This window comes from Trachemys scripta, chromosome 25, assembly GCF_013100865.1.
Source record: "Trachemys scripta elegans isolate TJP31775 chromosome 25, CAS_Tse_1.0, whole genome shotgun sequence".
NCBI classification, from domain to species: Eukaryota; Metazoa; Chordata; order Testudines; family Emydidae; genus Trachemys; species Trachemys scripta.
Genome location: NC_048322.1, coordinates 443,346 through 458,815, shown reverse-complemented (window position 1 = coordinate 458,815; position 15,470 = coordinate 443,346). Strand labels below are relative to the sequence as shown.

Here is a 15,470-nt window from a genome sequence, read left to right as displayed (position 1 = left end):
CCGGGAAGTAAGTCCCTTGCTGCAGCCCTTTAAACAGAGTAGTGTTCCTGAAGACGCGAGCATCACAAAACCTTCCTGGCCAGCCCACGTTGATGTTGGCTAAACGTCCCCTGTGATCCACCAGTGCTTGCAGCACCACGGAAAAGTAACCCTTGCGGTTTATGTACTGGGTACCCTGGTGCTCCAGTGCCAAGATAGGGATATGGGTTCCAGCTATTGCCCCACCACAGTTAGGGAATCCCATTGCAGCAAAGCCATCCACTATGGCTTGCATGTTTCCCAGAGTCACTAACTTTCGTAGCAGCAGCTCAATGATTGCTTTGGCTACTTGCATGACAGCAGCCCCCACAGTAGATTTGCCCACTCCAAATTGATTCCCGACTGACCGGTAGCTGTCTGACGTTGCAAGCTTCCACAGGGCTATCGCCACTCGCTTCTCAACTGTGAGGGCTGCTCTCATCCTGGTATTCTGGCGCTTCAGGGTAGGGGAAAGCAAGTCACAAAGTTCCATGAAAGTGCCCTTCCGCATGCGGAAGTTTCGCAGCCACTGGGAATCGTCCCACACCTGCAACACTATGCGGTCCCACCAGTCTGTGCTTGTTTCCCGGGCCCAGAATCGGAATCCCACGGATAGAACCTGCTCCATCAACATGATCTCCAAAGCGCTGGGACCCGCGTTGAGAGAAGTCTGTGTCCATGTCCATATCACACTCATCGCCGCGCTGCCTCCTCCTTGCCTCGTTTTCTGGTCCTAGTTCAGCATAAACTGCACGATAATGCGCAAGTTGTTTACAATGTTCATGACTGCTGTGTTGAGTTGAGCGGGCTCCACGCTTGCCGTGGTATGGCATCTGCTGTGTTCACCCAGGAAAAAAGGTGCGAAGCGGTTGTCTGCCGTGGCTTTCGTGGAGGGAGGGGTGAGGCTGTACCCAGAAAAACCTGTGACAATGTTTTTTGCCCCATCAGGCCCTTGGATCTCAACCCAGAATTCCAATGGGCGGGGGAGACTGCGGGAACTATGCGATAGCTATGAGATAACTACCCGCAGTGCAACGCTCCGGAAATCGACGCTAGCCCTGGTACATGGACGCACACTGCCGAATTAATGTGCTTAGTGTGGCTGCATACATTCGACTTTATAAAATCTGTTTCCAAAATTCGAATTCTGAATATTCGGATTAATCCCATAATGTAGACATACCCTTTGGCCAGCCCTAGTCAAGGGATTTATTACAGTTCTCGCTCATGTGGATTCTCTGATGTTTAATAAGGTTTGAGCTCCGATTGAAGCTTTTCGCACACTCGGAGCATGTGTAGGGCCTCTCTCCTGTGTGGATTCTCTGATGTGTGATAAAGGCAGAGCTCTGACTGAAACTTTTTCCGCACTCAGAGCATGTGTAGGGTGTGTCCCCTGTGTGGATTCTCTGATGTGTGATAAGGTGTGAGCTCTGACTGAAGATTTTTCCACACTCAGAGCATGGGTAGGGCCTCTCTCCTGTGTGGATTCTCCTATGTGTGCTCAGGGCAGAGCTGTGACTGAAGCTTCTCCCGCACTCAGAGCATCCATATGGTTTTTCACCAGTGTGGATTCTCCTATGTGCGCTCAGGGCAGAGCTCTGACTGAAGCTTTTCCCGCACTCAGAGCATGTGTAGGGCTTCTCTCCAGTGTGGATTCTCTGATGTATGATAAGGTTTGAGCTTCGATTGAAGCTTTTCCCACACTCGGAGCATGTGTAGGGCCTCTCTCCTGTGTGGATTCTCTGATGGGTGATAAGGGTAGAGCTCCGACTGAAATTTTTCCCGCACTCAGAACATGTGTAGGGCATGTCCCCTGTGTGGATTCTCTGATGAGTGATAAGGGCAGAGCTCCGACTGAAGCTTTTCCCACACTCAGAGCATGTGTAGGGCTTGTCCCCTGTGTGGATTCTCTGATGTGTGATAAGGGCAGAGCTCTGACTGAAGCTTTTTCCGCACTCAGAGCATGTGTAGGGCATCTCTCCTGTGTGGATTCTCTGATGTCTGATAAGGTGTGAGCTCCGACTGAAGCTTTTCCCACACTCAGAGCATGTGTAGGGCGTGTTCCCTGTGTGGATTCTTTGATGTGTGCTCAGGGCAGAGCTCTGATTGAAGCGTTTCCCGCACTCAGAGCATATGTGGGGCGCTTCTCCTGTGTGGATTTGCCTATGTGAGATGAGGGTTGAACTATCAATGAAGTGTTTCCCACACTCAGAGCATCCATAAGGTTTCTCACCTGTGTGGATTGTGTGATGTGTGATAAGGGCAGCATTCCCATTGAAGCTTTTCCCACACTCATGGCATGCATAGTGTGTCTCTTCCAAGTTGATTCTCTCATTTCCAATAAGGTTTGAGGGGTTACTGAAGTTTTCCTCTAACCTGTGCTGACTCTCCCAGGCTTTTGCTTTTTCTGGGAGTTCACAACTCCCGGAAACATGCCCTTTGGATCTTCCTGATAATGTTCCATGTGGTTCTACTTGCTCAGCATCTTCCTGCTGGGGTTTTTTGTCCTCATTTTCACTCACTATCCCATCACCTGACAGGAGACACAGAGAATCCAGACATAGGTCATTCCCTGCACCGGAGAGAAAGGAAATCTCAGAGAGAGGAATGGAAAAGGGTATGAACAAATCAAAATATGTGTTGGAGATCAAACCTATCAGGAGCTGATTTTCCCCAAACCCTTCCACAGAGGAGAAAGGAAGGGATCAGTTTTGGTCTGCATCTCACCAGAACACTCAGAGAAAAGCGAGATCGGGGAGGGATCTGCTGCCAGTTGTCAGAATAGGAGGGAATCCATCAGTGACATTTGCCATAATGATTCCACATCTGCAGGGAACAATCCTAAACTTGGAGAGCTCACAAGGTCTTTGTAGGGCATCCCAAATGTTTCCTGCATTCCCAAACAGTTGAATTGATTTAAACAATTTCTCACCTCTCGGGAGCTCTTCTTTCTTAGAGCCCTGGAGGTCCATGATCCACAGCTCTTCCCCTCGTTCCACCTGCGAGATCACATCAGGTTTGGAAACTGGAAACCCTACTACAGGCAAAGAAAACATGGGAGGTCAGTGGAATTTATGGGATACTTGGCACAAAGAATATTCCATGGTTTTAATCCAGCTCATTTTTAAGTAGTAACATCCCAAACCCATCTTACTTGGCTCAAAGTGGCAGGAGAGTTATTATAATAAATCATATGCATTACCTTAGTGCCTCAGGACCAACTAACAGTGAGTCCCCATTGTGCTAGGTGAAGTACAAACCCAGAATAGTAGATGGCCCATGCCCTGAAGAATTTACAATCTAAATAGAGAAGACGGACACAGAATGGGGTAGGAGGTAGATCCCACTGTTAGAATAGAGATAGTCAAGCCAGCCTATAAAGCCTATATTTAAGAACTTAGGTGTATTTTTATCATTTAGCTAGTTACAGAGGTATAAAAACAAAGGATCAAAATCACAGTCCGCCTGTGTCTGGGCCTTCTCTCACTAGGAGAGTCTGAGGCCTTGTTCTCAGGCTAAAGCCTTTGGCTAAGCAGCAGGGGCAGCCATAAGCTGGGAAGTGTAGGGTCACATCCTAACATCCCAAACCAATCACACTGAAATAAGGTGGTATTGGGCTGTTAGGAAGACAATCCTGTCCCGATAGTGCCCATCACCACCAGATAAAGAAACAGAGTTTAAGATGGTTAAAGAAAACTTACTTTGATAGAATCCTGTCTGGCAAGAAATCACTTATCAATGGTTGTGAAACCCTCATTTCTGCATTGTTTTATCTTCATGGCCACAATTTTTACATTGTTAATCAGTTTGGTTCTCTAATTGTTTCTGTCTGCTGAATAATTAATTTTGCTAGGTGTAAGTTAATTAGGGTACTGGGATATAATTGGTTAGAAAATTATGTTAGAATATGTCAGAATTGGTTAGTTAAATTTCAGTACAATGACTGGTTAAGGTATAGCTGAGAATATTATTATATAAACAGGGTCAAACAGGAGGGGGAAGGGAAATTGGCATCATGTTTGTTAAGGGGGGGAAGGGAACAGGGAATGGAGACACAGGCAAGGCTCTGTGGAATCAGAGCTGGGAAGGGGGACACGAGGAAAACGCTCTGTGGCATCAGAGCTGGGAAGGGAACACTGGGGAATAGACTATCGCGTATAGAGATAAGCCCCACTGGTGTGAAGGCCTTCGGAATATGCCTGCTTGGAAACTAACCCCAATAAACATCGCATTCTCTGCGCTTCGGACTTCTGTCTTTTCCTGCTTGCTGTCTGCGTGACAAGAACCAGGGAAGTGGGAGGCTGAAGGGAAAGCCCGCTAACAAAACTGACATGACCTGATAACCAAGATGTAAGCCTTTAAGGAAGGTTGTAATACATTTTGGAACTGATCAGGGATTCCCACGAGGACAGATGAGGGGGCGATGGTAAATAGACATTTAGATCCTTTTCTTGTTTTATATCTTTTCCAAAGAAGGCACACTGGCATCCTGTCATGGATCCATAGGATCTGTGCAATGCCCTGGCTTTTAAACAGTCCTTGGGAGACTTGCACAAAGATAGGCCATGTAGCTTCAACACCTGAGACTGAACCTCTGGCTTCAACACTCCTGTTTCAACCTGTGAGCTCTGCCAGCAGATCCAGCTGAATGACACTCCTGGTCAGAGACTGTTCCTCAGTCAATGCACAGAGCAAATGTTTGCTGTGACACTGGGCAGACTTTTAAAACATAGCAGAGCTTATTAGTCAACTGAGCATTGGAAAGTCTTTAGATTAGGACAGAGAAGCCAAGAAGACAATATAGTCCGTACTGGCCAATGCCCTTGAGCCCTGCTGCTGTAGAAATCGCTTTGGTTTCCTTTCACTGTGACTGTTCATTTGTCTTCGCTCTGGCAGAGCTTCCTGCGTCTGCGAGCCCAGTTCTTCCTGCTCCCAAAAACATAACGAATCCATGTATGCTTCACTCAGCCAAGCAGATATCCTCCCATGGACACATGACAATTATTCCCTTGTCTCTGTCGGGTATTCCATTGATGTAGGTTGGTCCCAGCCAGTCGTTAATGATCCATTCATATCACCCCATGACAGCTACATGACAAAACACCTCATGTCTCCTGCTCTTTATAATCATAGCAATACCCATCACAGAGGGAAACTCAAGTGTGTATTGGCATCATACAAGTATCACCAAAATTCCCACCTCTATCATACATACACAGCTCACATCCCTTGGAGAAAGATCAGAGCACGGGAACTGGACGTTAGTCCAGTGAACACAATGGAGGACAAGCTGCAATCCTCACACCTTAGACAAAAAGGAGAGGCATGTGGGTCCCCACCCAGAGAGAGGGGCTGGCTAGAGGCCTCATACCGGAGAGGGCATTCCTTGAGCAGACCGTGGAGGCAGGTCAAAGGCTTAGCTACCCCAGAACTATGACATCGCAAAAGCACATTTTGGGGCATTAAGAAATGTAGTGACTCAGGTGTAATTAAACTTCCCCAGCATGTGGAGAAGGCTGGGGAATTAAACCCTAAAATTCAGGAGCAACAGCCTCTAATTCTTCCAGAAAAGGAGAATGTAAGAAACAAGAACTGGGCCATGCAACCTAGGAGGGACAGGCTCAAAGATCCAAGGAGCCTGGAGGGAAGACAGCTTGTGGCTGCTGCAGATGGGGAGAGGGGGGACAAGACTCTCTCCAAACTCTCATTCCTGCTGACCCCAACCTGATTTTATGATCTATGACCTAGTCTCATGTCTTGAGGGCAATTTTATACTCACTAGAGCTCCCTGCAGTTGAACCCTGTACTCTAAACTGACGAGAAAAGTAAGGTAAGTAGACCCTGCGATAACTCTATCTAAGGTACATAGGTTGACTTACCGCAGTAGTGTAGACATAGCCTAAGCTTGCTACAATAAAGGGTCTATATTAGGTTGAGGCTCTGTGGGAGTAGTTATGCTGAAGTCTGGGATTTACCTGAATGGGCCTAAGGAGAGAATCACAGGTCAGATATTTTGCACCCTTATTTTGAGAGACTAACGAGGAACCGCGAACAGGTGCAATACACTACAGGATTCTGAAAGAAGGATGTTTGAGGTGGGCTTCATCAGTTAGGTTGCTATGAAGGATCTCAGCAGTTGGACCGCATTCATATATTGGAATTATTAATAAATAAGTGATGTAAATCATGAGTAGTAATGCTTGATGCATAATTATGGACTTCCCAAAGGCCACGTATGGTTGGGGGCAGTTATTGACATTATTGTAATCGGAGTAAAGGAGCAGATATGGTATATAGCCATCCTATTACCATAAGAAAGGGGATAAAATACCTCTCCTAGTTACCATTTTTTCATTTTGTCGGGTCCCCGAGACAGTGTAAACTGAAGGAGGGCCTCCCTTCTGATGGTCGCCCTTGCCCCTCCATCTTTGTTTCCAATCGTGTCCATAATTTGTAAGTACGCAGAGTGCAAGACCCTCTTTACTGTACTTACCTTAATCTAATCGTGTATTGATTTTTGCCTATGATTTCAATTATAACTGTCTGTATTAAATCAAGTTCTGTGTGTTTCACCAAATTTCATCTCCTCCATTAACTTTGAGTAGCCATCTACAAGGACAAGTTGTACCCCAATACGAGTCGCTGTGCATAGAGATGGGGAGGTTATATGGGGAGAGGGGTAATGAGAGGGAGAGGGAGGTCAAGAGTTAAAATAATAATATTTGGGGGGGGGGAATGTACAATTAAGTGAAACTGAACAGAAATAAAACTGGAGTGTAGGCTCTAAAGCAACAAGGCTTGGATAGGGATTCGGGGTTAAAGGTCTGGGATCCCCCAAGCTCTAGATCCCCAAGCCTCTCCTCCCTCCCACTGACCCACCCAGCCCACTTCCTGGGTACCCTTCCTACACACTCCCTGCCCCTTCGTCCCATTACTCTCAGCCGGCACCACCTCCCGGCACCTTGGGAACTTCGTGTTCCCTCCTCGTCTCTCACTACCTCATCCCTCCCTGCTGCTTCTTAGATCTAATCCTATACACACCCTCCCCATGTCCTGGCAACCCAGAATTATCTACTCCCCCCCCTTCTCCTCCCCTCCCACAGCTCTGTTCTCCCTTCACCTGTGGGGTCCTGAATGGCAACATTATACACTCTCCTATAAAAAGAGGAGCTCATCTGACTGTCACACAAGCCATGCATGAGTCCGACACTATTTATTTAATTTAGAATTCTACAGGCAGCGTAGTTTCCTCTTAAAATGAGGAAAAGGCACGAAAGTTACAGTTATTAATGTAGATATTAATGTATCCAATAACGATACATTAAACGTAATTTTAATATGACCGATAACACCAAAAAGGCACATGTCCAAAATTTATACTAGTGGGTGGGAGATAAGGCAAAAAAAGGGGGGGGGGTAAGGAAACTTGTCAAAACTTGTATGATGAATAAAGATATAAAGTTATTACTACTCAGGTTCTTGGGGACGGGAATCCTTACCCAGCGAGGTCACATTCTCATAGTTCTCCTGCATGACATCCCTGTAGAGGGCTCTCTGAGTGGGGTGCAGCAGAGCCCACTCTTCCCTGGTGAAATACACAGCCACCTCCTCGAAAGTCATCAGCCCCTGAAAGAGAAATAGTCCAACACTCAGTGCCTGCTGCCCCAGTTACAACCCCACTATTCACGGAACAGCAGCACCAGGTAAATGGAAGCTCCGGGAGGCACATGTTAACAAAGTCCCAACCACCTTGCCTAGAGCAGCCAGGAGGCATCAGAGGGTAGGAAGAGAGAACCTTTGTGTCTCCCAGCTGACAGAAGGAGGCAGGGTCTTCACATTTATCACATACCTAATAGCCAGAGCTTGATATAGGAGATGGGGCTGTCTCTGAGACCCTGCTGGTGGCTCCCTGCTAGGAATCCCAACACTCTCCAAATAAAATATATGGAAGAAAGGGGAAGTCAATAGTAAAGAATACAAGTTAGAAGGTCAGAACTGTAGAAAATTGGTGAGGGAAATCAATGATCAATCAATGAAAATAAGAGGAAATTTTTAAAAGTATATTAAGTACAACATTAAACCTAACAATGGTAGTAGTAAATTATTAGATGGAAATGGCAGAATTATCAAAAATAATGCAGTAGAGGTAAAAGCGTTCAATAAATATTTCTCTCCTGGATTTGGAGAAAAACAGATGATGTAAGTCTTATCATAAGATGTCGACGCCGACAGTCTTTCCATTCCAACGTAACTCACGAGGACGTTAAACACCATCTATTAAATTTAGATGTGTTTAAATCAGTGGGTCCAGATAACAAGAGTTTTGAAAGACCTGGTGTTGGAGCGTGATGGACTGTTAATGTTGATTTTAATTAGGACTTGGAACACTGGGGAAATTCCATAAGACAGGAATAAAGCTAATGCTGTGCTAATATCTAAAAAGTGTAAAAGAGATGACCTATCTCATTACAAGAGTGATGGTCTAAAATTGATACAGGCAAGAGAATGGAGCAGCCGATATTGGATTTCATTAATAAAGAATTAAAGGGGGGCTAATATAATTAGTACCCATTAACAAAGGTTTAGACACAATAGATCCTATCAAACTAACTGGATATCCTTATTGGATGAGATCCAAGTTTGGTCGCAGCTAATAGTACTGATGTAATATACCTAGACTTCTGTAAAGCGTATGACTTGGTTCAGCACAATATTTTGACTAGAAAACTAGAAAGATACAAAATACACACGGCATACATTAAATAGATTAAAAACTGGGATTGTAAATGGAGAACCATGGTTGAGTGGATTTCTTTCTAGTGGCTTCCCGCAAGGATTGGTTCTTGGCCCTGTGATATTTCACATTCTTTACAATGACCTAAAAGAGAATATAAAATCATCACTGATAAAGTTTGCAGTTGCCACAAAGATGGGGGGTGGTGGTGGTAACTAATAAAGTGTCAGTAGATTCAGGCTCCAGCACTGGGAGTCTGGGAAGTTTTCCCAGCCCTGGCTGGGGGGTTATTTCCTGTTCCACAAAGAGGGGAAGTACCATTCCCAACTCCTGTGCCTTGAAATTAAGACCTATCTCACACTACACCCCATATTCACCATAGTGGTAGGATTATAATATGATTAGGACATAATTATGAGGCATTTTGTTGAAGATGTGTCATGTACAGGGTCATTGGAAAAGTTATAATTTCCTGAATAGGATTATCCTATTTGTGTGCATGGATCATGTTTGTATCTGAAGTTATGGATATTGACTATGTATCTGTATTTCAAGTGTGCTTACTCTGGGTAACACCAAAACGAGCCTTTCAGGTACAACAGTGAAGAAGCCAGACAGTGCTGATGGCTCATCAACAAAGACAATGGACCATGGAAAAGCTTAGCCTTCCTGTGAATGTTCCATCCAGCCTATGAGTCATGGCTACAGCAGGGCATGCAACCAGACCACATGACAATTAACTCCATTTTGGTACCTGTATTTTTCCACAAAGGGGACTGGGAACTGAGTTTGGAACAAAGGGTTCCCGCCATATGGAAAAGCTACATAAGGTGGGGTGTGACATCATCTCTTGGCCTCATTCCCCAGACAAGAGAACTCCTGGAAGCACCTGAGGAACAAAAACTGAACTGGGGGATTTGCTGGTGGACTGCTTCAATCATCAGTCAGGGTGAGAAACTGCTAATTCAAATTCTATCCAGCTAGTACAGGGGCGAGAAAACTTTTTGGCCTGAGCGTCGCATTGGGTTTTGGAAATTGTATGGAGGGCAGTTAGGATTCAGGAGGCCTGGGGCAAAGCAATTTCGAGGGCCCCTTCCATAAAAATAAGTTGCAATACTATAGAATACTATATTCTTGTGGGGGCTCCTGCAGGGCCCGGGGCAAATTGCCCCACTTGCCCCGCCCTCTGAGGGGGCCCTGCTGACCTCCCTGACCCCTATCCACACCCCCGCCTCCTGAGCACCACCCCGAACTCCCCTGCCCTCTATCCAACCCCCCAACTTCCTGCCCCCTTACCATTCCTGGAGCACCGGTGGCTGGCAGCACTACAGCCACACACCACGCAGCACAGAGCACCGGGTCAGGCTGGGCTCTGCAGTGGAGCTGCCCCAGGAGCTCGCAGCCCCACCGCCCAGAGCATTGTGCCAGTGGCGGGGCAAGCTGTGGCTGCCGCGGAGGGGGAACAGGAGGGGAGGGACCAGGGGCTAGCCTCCCGGGCCAGGAGCTCAGGGTCCTCCGGGCTGGATGTGGCCTGCAGGTCATAGTTTGCCCACCTCTTATCTAGTATGCTAGGCTCAGTTTGAGTTTCTGGTTATTTGCCAAGTAATCTGCTTTGATCTATTTGCTGTCACTTATTGCTGGGAAATTGGTTGTTGTTTTCTGTCTGTCCTTGACTGACTTAGGTAAAGCACTGAGATAGCTTAACTGAGTGTATGGCGCCACCTGCTGTCGTGTTGGGTGATAAAAAGGCCTGGAGAGGCTGGCTGAATCTCCAGCAAAGCAGTGTGAGAAGGGCCAGCCCAGGTTCAAGGTTAGAGGGCACAGCGGTTCCCAGAAGCTCCCCAGACTGCAAACCGGGGTGACAACCCATTACACCCTAGATTACAGAAGTCTCAGCAAGTTTGTCACATCCTGTCCCCTCCCCTTCTCCACCCTAGATAGTTCCTATCTCCCACCACCTCTAGCAGCTCCCACCCTTCTATGCCTTTACTGCTCCTCTCCCTCCAAGCAGAACCCATCACCAGCTCCCTGATAATCCCTTACCTGAGCCAGCTCCATTGCAGCCATTTCCTTCCCCCTGGGAGGACGGGATGATCTGGAGCGAAACGTGGACGTTATTCTGTAGCCTGCCAGGGAGAGAAGGGCAATGTGAGAGAATTCAGATGGGGCTTTTGTCCACTCCACAAGCCGATTCCCCCCAGATTTTTCCCTGCTAATGCACATTCTAGGTTCTGCCACACTGCGAAGCACAGAGTGATCTTATTCCAGTATATGCCTAGCCCCCTCCCACCAGGGTGTAACCCTCTGACACATGGTGAAACCCTCCCAGTAGCAGAGTTTCTCTGTTACACTTACCAAGTTTGCGGAGGATACCAAGCTGGGAGGGGTTGCAAGTGCTTTGGAGTATAGCATTAAAATTCAAAATGGTCTGAAGTATATAGGATGAAATTCAATAAGGACAAATCCAAAGTACTTCACTTAGGAAGGAACAAGCAGTTGCACACATACAAAATGGGAAATGACTGCTTAGGAAGGAGTACTGTGGAAAGAGATCTGGGGGGGTCACAGTGGATCACAAGCTAAATATGAGTCAACAGAGTTACACTGTTGCAAAAAAAGCAAACATCATTCTGGAATGTCTTAGCAGGAGTATTGTAAGCAAGACACGAGAAATAATTCTTCCGCTCTACTCTGCGCTGATTAGGCCTCAACTGGAGCAGTGTATCCAGTTCTGGGCACCACATTTCATGTAAGATGTGGACAAATTGGAGAAAGTCCAGAGAAGACCAACAAAAATAATGAAAGGTCTAGAAAACATGACCTATGAGGGAAGATTGAAAAAATTGTGTTTGTTTAGTCTGGAGAAGAGAATACTGAAAGGGGACATGATCACAGTTTTCAAGTACATAAAAGGTTGTTACAAGGAGGAGGGAGAAAAATTGTTCTTCTTAACCTCTGAGGACAGGACAAAAAGCACCGGGCATAAATTGCAGAAAGGGAGGTTTAGGTCCGACAGTAGGAAAAACTTCCTCTCAGTGTGGTTCAGCACTGGAATAAATTGCCTAGAGACGTTGTGGAATCTCCATTATTGGGGATTTTTAAGAGCAGGCTGGACAAACACCTCTCAGGGATTATCTAGATAATACTTAGTCCTGCCTTGAGTGCAGGGGACAGGACTAAATGACCTCCCAAGGTCTCGTCCAGTTCTATGATTCTATGAACCAAAGGCCAGAGAAGAGCAGAATCAAAGGAGTCACTTTGGGGGATTCTCCCTGTCATTGTCCCCAAGGCAGCTGTCTCAGGTTCACTAAGTTCTTTGATGTTCCAGCCTTTATACAGTCTCTCCTGGGAGTGCCCCCTTTCATGGGCTGGGCCTAGTTTTAGCTTTTGGCAAGCGTGACACTGGGGGCTCTGAGACTGGGCCTCCTTGTCTCAGCACACCTTGTTTCTTTCTGTGGCTCCCCAGTGAGTCCAGATAAGTAGATACTCCTGATAGAATCTGTGAACATAAGAATGGCCTACTGCGTCAGACCAATGGTCCATCTAGCTCAATGGCCAATGCCAGGTGCTTCAGAGGGAATGAAGAGAACAGGTAATGATCAAGTGATCCATCCCCTGTCACCCTTTCCCAGCTTCTGGCAAACTGAGGCCAGAGACACCATCCCTGCCCATCCTGCCTGTGATACTGGCAGATGAGGTGTTAGCTCTTGCAAAAGCCCCCATGTCTTAATTGAACATGGACAAACGCATAGCTGGAATCAGTCTGACTCACCAGTGTTAATAGTGTTAAAACAGGTATTAGAATGACAAGAATGTGTTTAGACTTTATTGAATGATTTATTGAGTTGCTGCCTGGGTTCATATCTGACTAGTTGCATTGTGAGCCTCTGTGACTATGTAAATCAGCAGACAGCAGAGAGACTTTATCTATGTGAAGTGCTGATTGGCAACAGAATGCATTACACCCTGCCTGGCAGGAAAGGTCCATCAACACCAGATAGACTATTATGGGACATTAAAGAAGACACAAGACTGTTGTTGTCCTCTTGACCTCTCATTAGCTGAGTCTGCAGCTCAGAGCACATGGCAGAAAGAGGATAAAAAAACCCATGCTGAAGGAACTGATTATCTGTATGCTGCTTCAACTCTGGGGGGGCAAAGTTTCTAGGTATAAGGAAGAGATTCTCAGCTCCTTATCCTGGGTTAGTCCTAAAAATATGTAAAGTTTGCTTATTAAGCTTCCATTGCCTTTTGAAATTTAAGACTAACTCGTCTCCATCTGCTTTAACTTTGTAAACAATTCTCATTTTCTTTGAAATAAATCTCAATAGAGGTTATGACAGGACTGGCTTCAAGTGTTGTCTTTGTGGGAGATCTAAGATTCAATTGACCCAAGGAAGTAACTGATCCTTTGGGACTGGCAGTAACCTGAACATTGCTGTGATTCGTGGTGTAAGGCAGTGGTTCTCAACCAGGGGTCTGGAGCCCCCTGGGGAGCCACGAGCAGTTATCAGGGGGGCTGCCAAGCAAGGCCAGCATTAGACTTGCCGAGGCCCAGGGTAGAAAACTCAAGTCCCAGTGCATGGGGCTGAAGTCCAGGGCCCCTGAGCCCCACCACCAGGAGCTAAAGCCAAAGCCTAAGCAATGTAGCTTTGTGGGGGCCCTGTGGCATGGGGCCCCAGGTAGCTGCCCTGCTTGCTATCCCCTAACTCCAGCCCTGATTGGTGAAATCTACATATAGACCTCACAGCCAATTTGGGTTTTGTTCCCTGCTTCTTACCAGTCTCCCTGAGGCTGATGCTCATGCCCCCGAGTCACTGAAGACAGGCCTAGTCTTCACTTACCGGCTGGTCCGGAGGCACGCCATCGATGTTCTGGGATCGATCCCGGAAGTGCTCACAATCGGCGCCGGTACTCCAGCTCGCCGAGAGGAGTACGCGGCGTCGACGGGGGGAGACTTCCGGCCGCGTCTGGACCGCGGTAAGTCCGGAGTAAGGTACTTCGAATTCAGCTATGTTATTAACGTAGCTGAATTTGCGTACCTTAGTCCGAAGTCCGGACTAAGTGTGGACCAGCCCACAGTGTTACAAAGACTTACAGGCACAACGCCACCAGCAGCAATTGGCAGCAATGCGGAGCAGGCTTTACAATGACACAGTGTGGACCAAATGGTCCATAGACTCAGTGAAGCCCCAGTTCTCCGCCAGTGCACATCAGCATCCTGGCAACCTTCAAGGAGGGTCAAGTCTGCCACTCCTTCAGTGATGATGGATCTCCAGCATAGCGTCACCCACGCCCCATAACCCGCATTGTCTCCTGAGACAGAGGTGAGTGACAGAGGGTGCGCAACGGATCCGGGGTGGGGTGGGAGTGGGAAAGAGATAACAAAACACACTGGAGCAGGAGTTAACAGGACAGACCTACTCTATTCAAACAGGGGCAACCCTGGGAAGGGAACAGTCCGTGGAGCATCTCCAGCCCCAAAAAGAGGGCTGGCAGCATTCGGGGCTCTGGCCTTCACTGAGGGAGGCTCAGCAGTTGGGCACCAGTTTGATGGGCTGGATGGCCTCTCACTGGGGGCTGCCAGCAGCCTGGCACATGGAGTAGATATAGGGTGGCCTGTGGAGCAGGAAGTGGAGCAGCATCCCAGACAGCACACCAAAAAGGGAACTGGAGAGGGGACTTGGGGCACTGCAGCGAATTCAGCACCCGTCCTGAAAGCCATTGGCATTAAGTTGTCCTCTCCCTGGCCCACAGGGGTCAGACAGTGACACAGAGATCCCTTGGCAAAGGGTCACTTGGTCTTTGGCAGCAGCTCTCACCTGAGACCTGACAAACCATCACACCAAACATCTCTTGGAAGATGGGCATGTCAGGTGTCTACAGAAAGCTCATAGCTGGTCAAGACTCAAAGACGACAGATCAACGTACGGGTCATATGTAAGTAACAAAGCATTTATATTGAAAATCTACTTTATGAACTTGGAATGGAAAATCAATCACCGAGAGGTAACGGGCCCCGGGATCGGCCCTTCCACCCAAAAGGGAGTCGTCACTTCTCACTAATCAGCTAGAAAGGCAATGCAACGCTCAAGTGACCAGCCTTGCTCCGTCCCAAACTATCAATGGAAAACCATCAGAGCACTACCAAACAACTGAAACTTATGGGGGGGGGAGCTGAAGGTAACAAATTTAATTATCTGAAATCCAAAATATTAATAGTTTAAAGGTACATGTTACACATGTATGGGGTGGAGGGGCAGGCCACAGTGTATCGGAGAGGGGGCCTGTTTGGAGGAGGGGCAGAGCTAGGACATGGCTAGACCAGGAGCAGAAGGCCCAGCTGGGGCACAGACCATGTCAGAGATTTCTCTCGCTGGCTCTGTTACCAACTGCCCATGACAAACACTTGAAAGAAGGGGAGGCCGAGCTGGAAATGGTAGCAGAAGGAGGAGGTGGGGAAGGAGAGAAACATTTGAAGGCATGACCATTATTCCCATTCCTCCGTAATGAAAAATGTACAGGAGAGGGGAGCTGCACTTCACAATCACCCAGCACCTACGTGGAGAGAGCACTGGACGGGGACTATTCCTGGCTCTGCCACAGACGTGGGGGACAGAGTTAAGGTTGCATTGGCGTGCACATTAGCTCTCTATTTCCTAGTTTTTGGAGGTTTGAATTTTGATGAACTTGATACTCTGGCAGGGCCCAACATACA

The 15,470-nt window shown here is 47.3% G+C and overlaps 1 protein-coding gene across 3 annotated transcripts in view; it reads right to left on the bottom strand.

The window, feature by feature from the left end:
• Positions 1-694: 694 nt before the first annotated feature.
• LOC117870019 (zinc finger protein OZF-like) overlaps positions 695-15,470 on the bottom strand; it is a 19,848-nt gene continuing 5,072 nt past the window's right edge. Inside the window, exons 2-4 of one of the 3 annotated variants that reach the window (XM_034757190.1) lie at positions 10,796-10,878; positions 2,951-3,052; positions 695-2,590 (exon numbers count right to left, since the gene is read on the bottom strand). In XM_034757190.1, coding sequence (XP_034613081.1) covers positions 1,215-2,590; positions 2,951-2,990 — 1,416 coding nt within the window. In that variant the 5' untranslated portion in view covers positions 2,991-3,052; positions 10,796-10,878 and the 3' untranslated portion in view covers positions 695-1,214. Of the gene's footprint in view, positions 2,591-2,950; positions 3,056-7,517; positions 7,573-10,795; positions 10,879-15,470 lie in introns of those variants that run through there. The other 2 variants (XM_034757188.1, XM_034757189.1) reach the window with 2 other exon arrangements.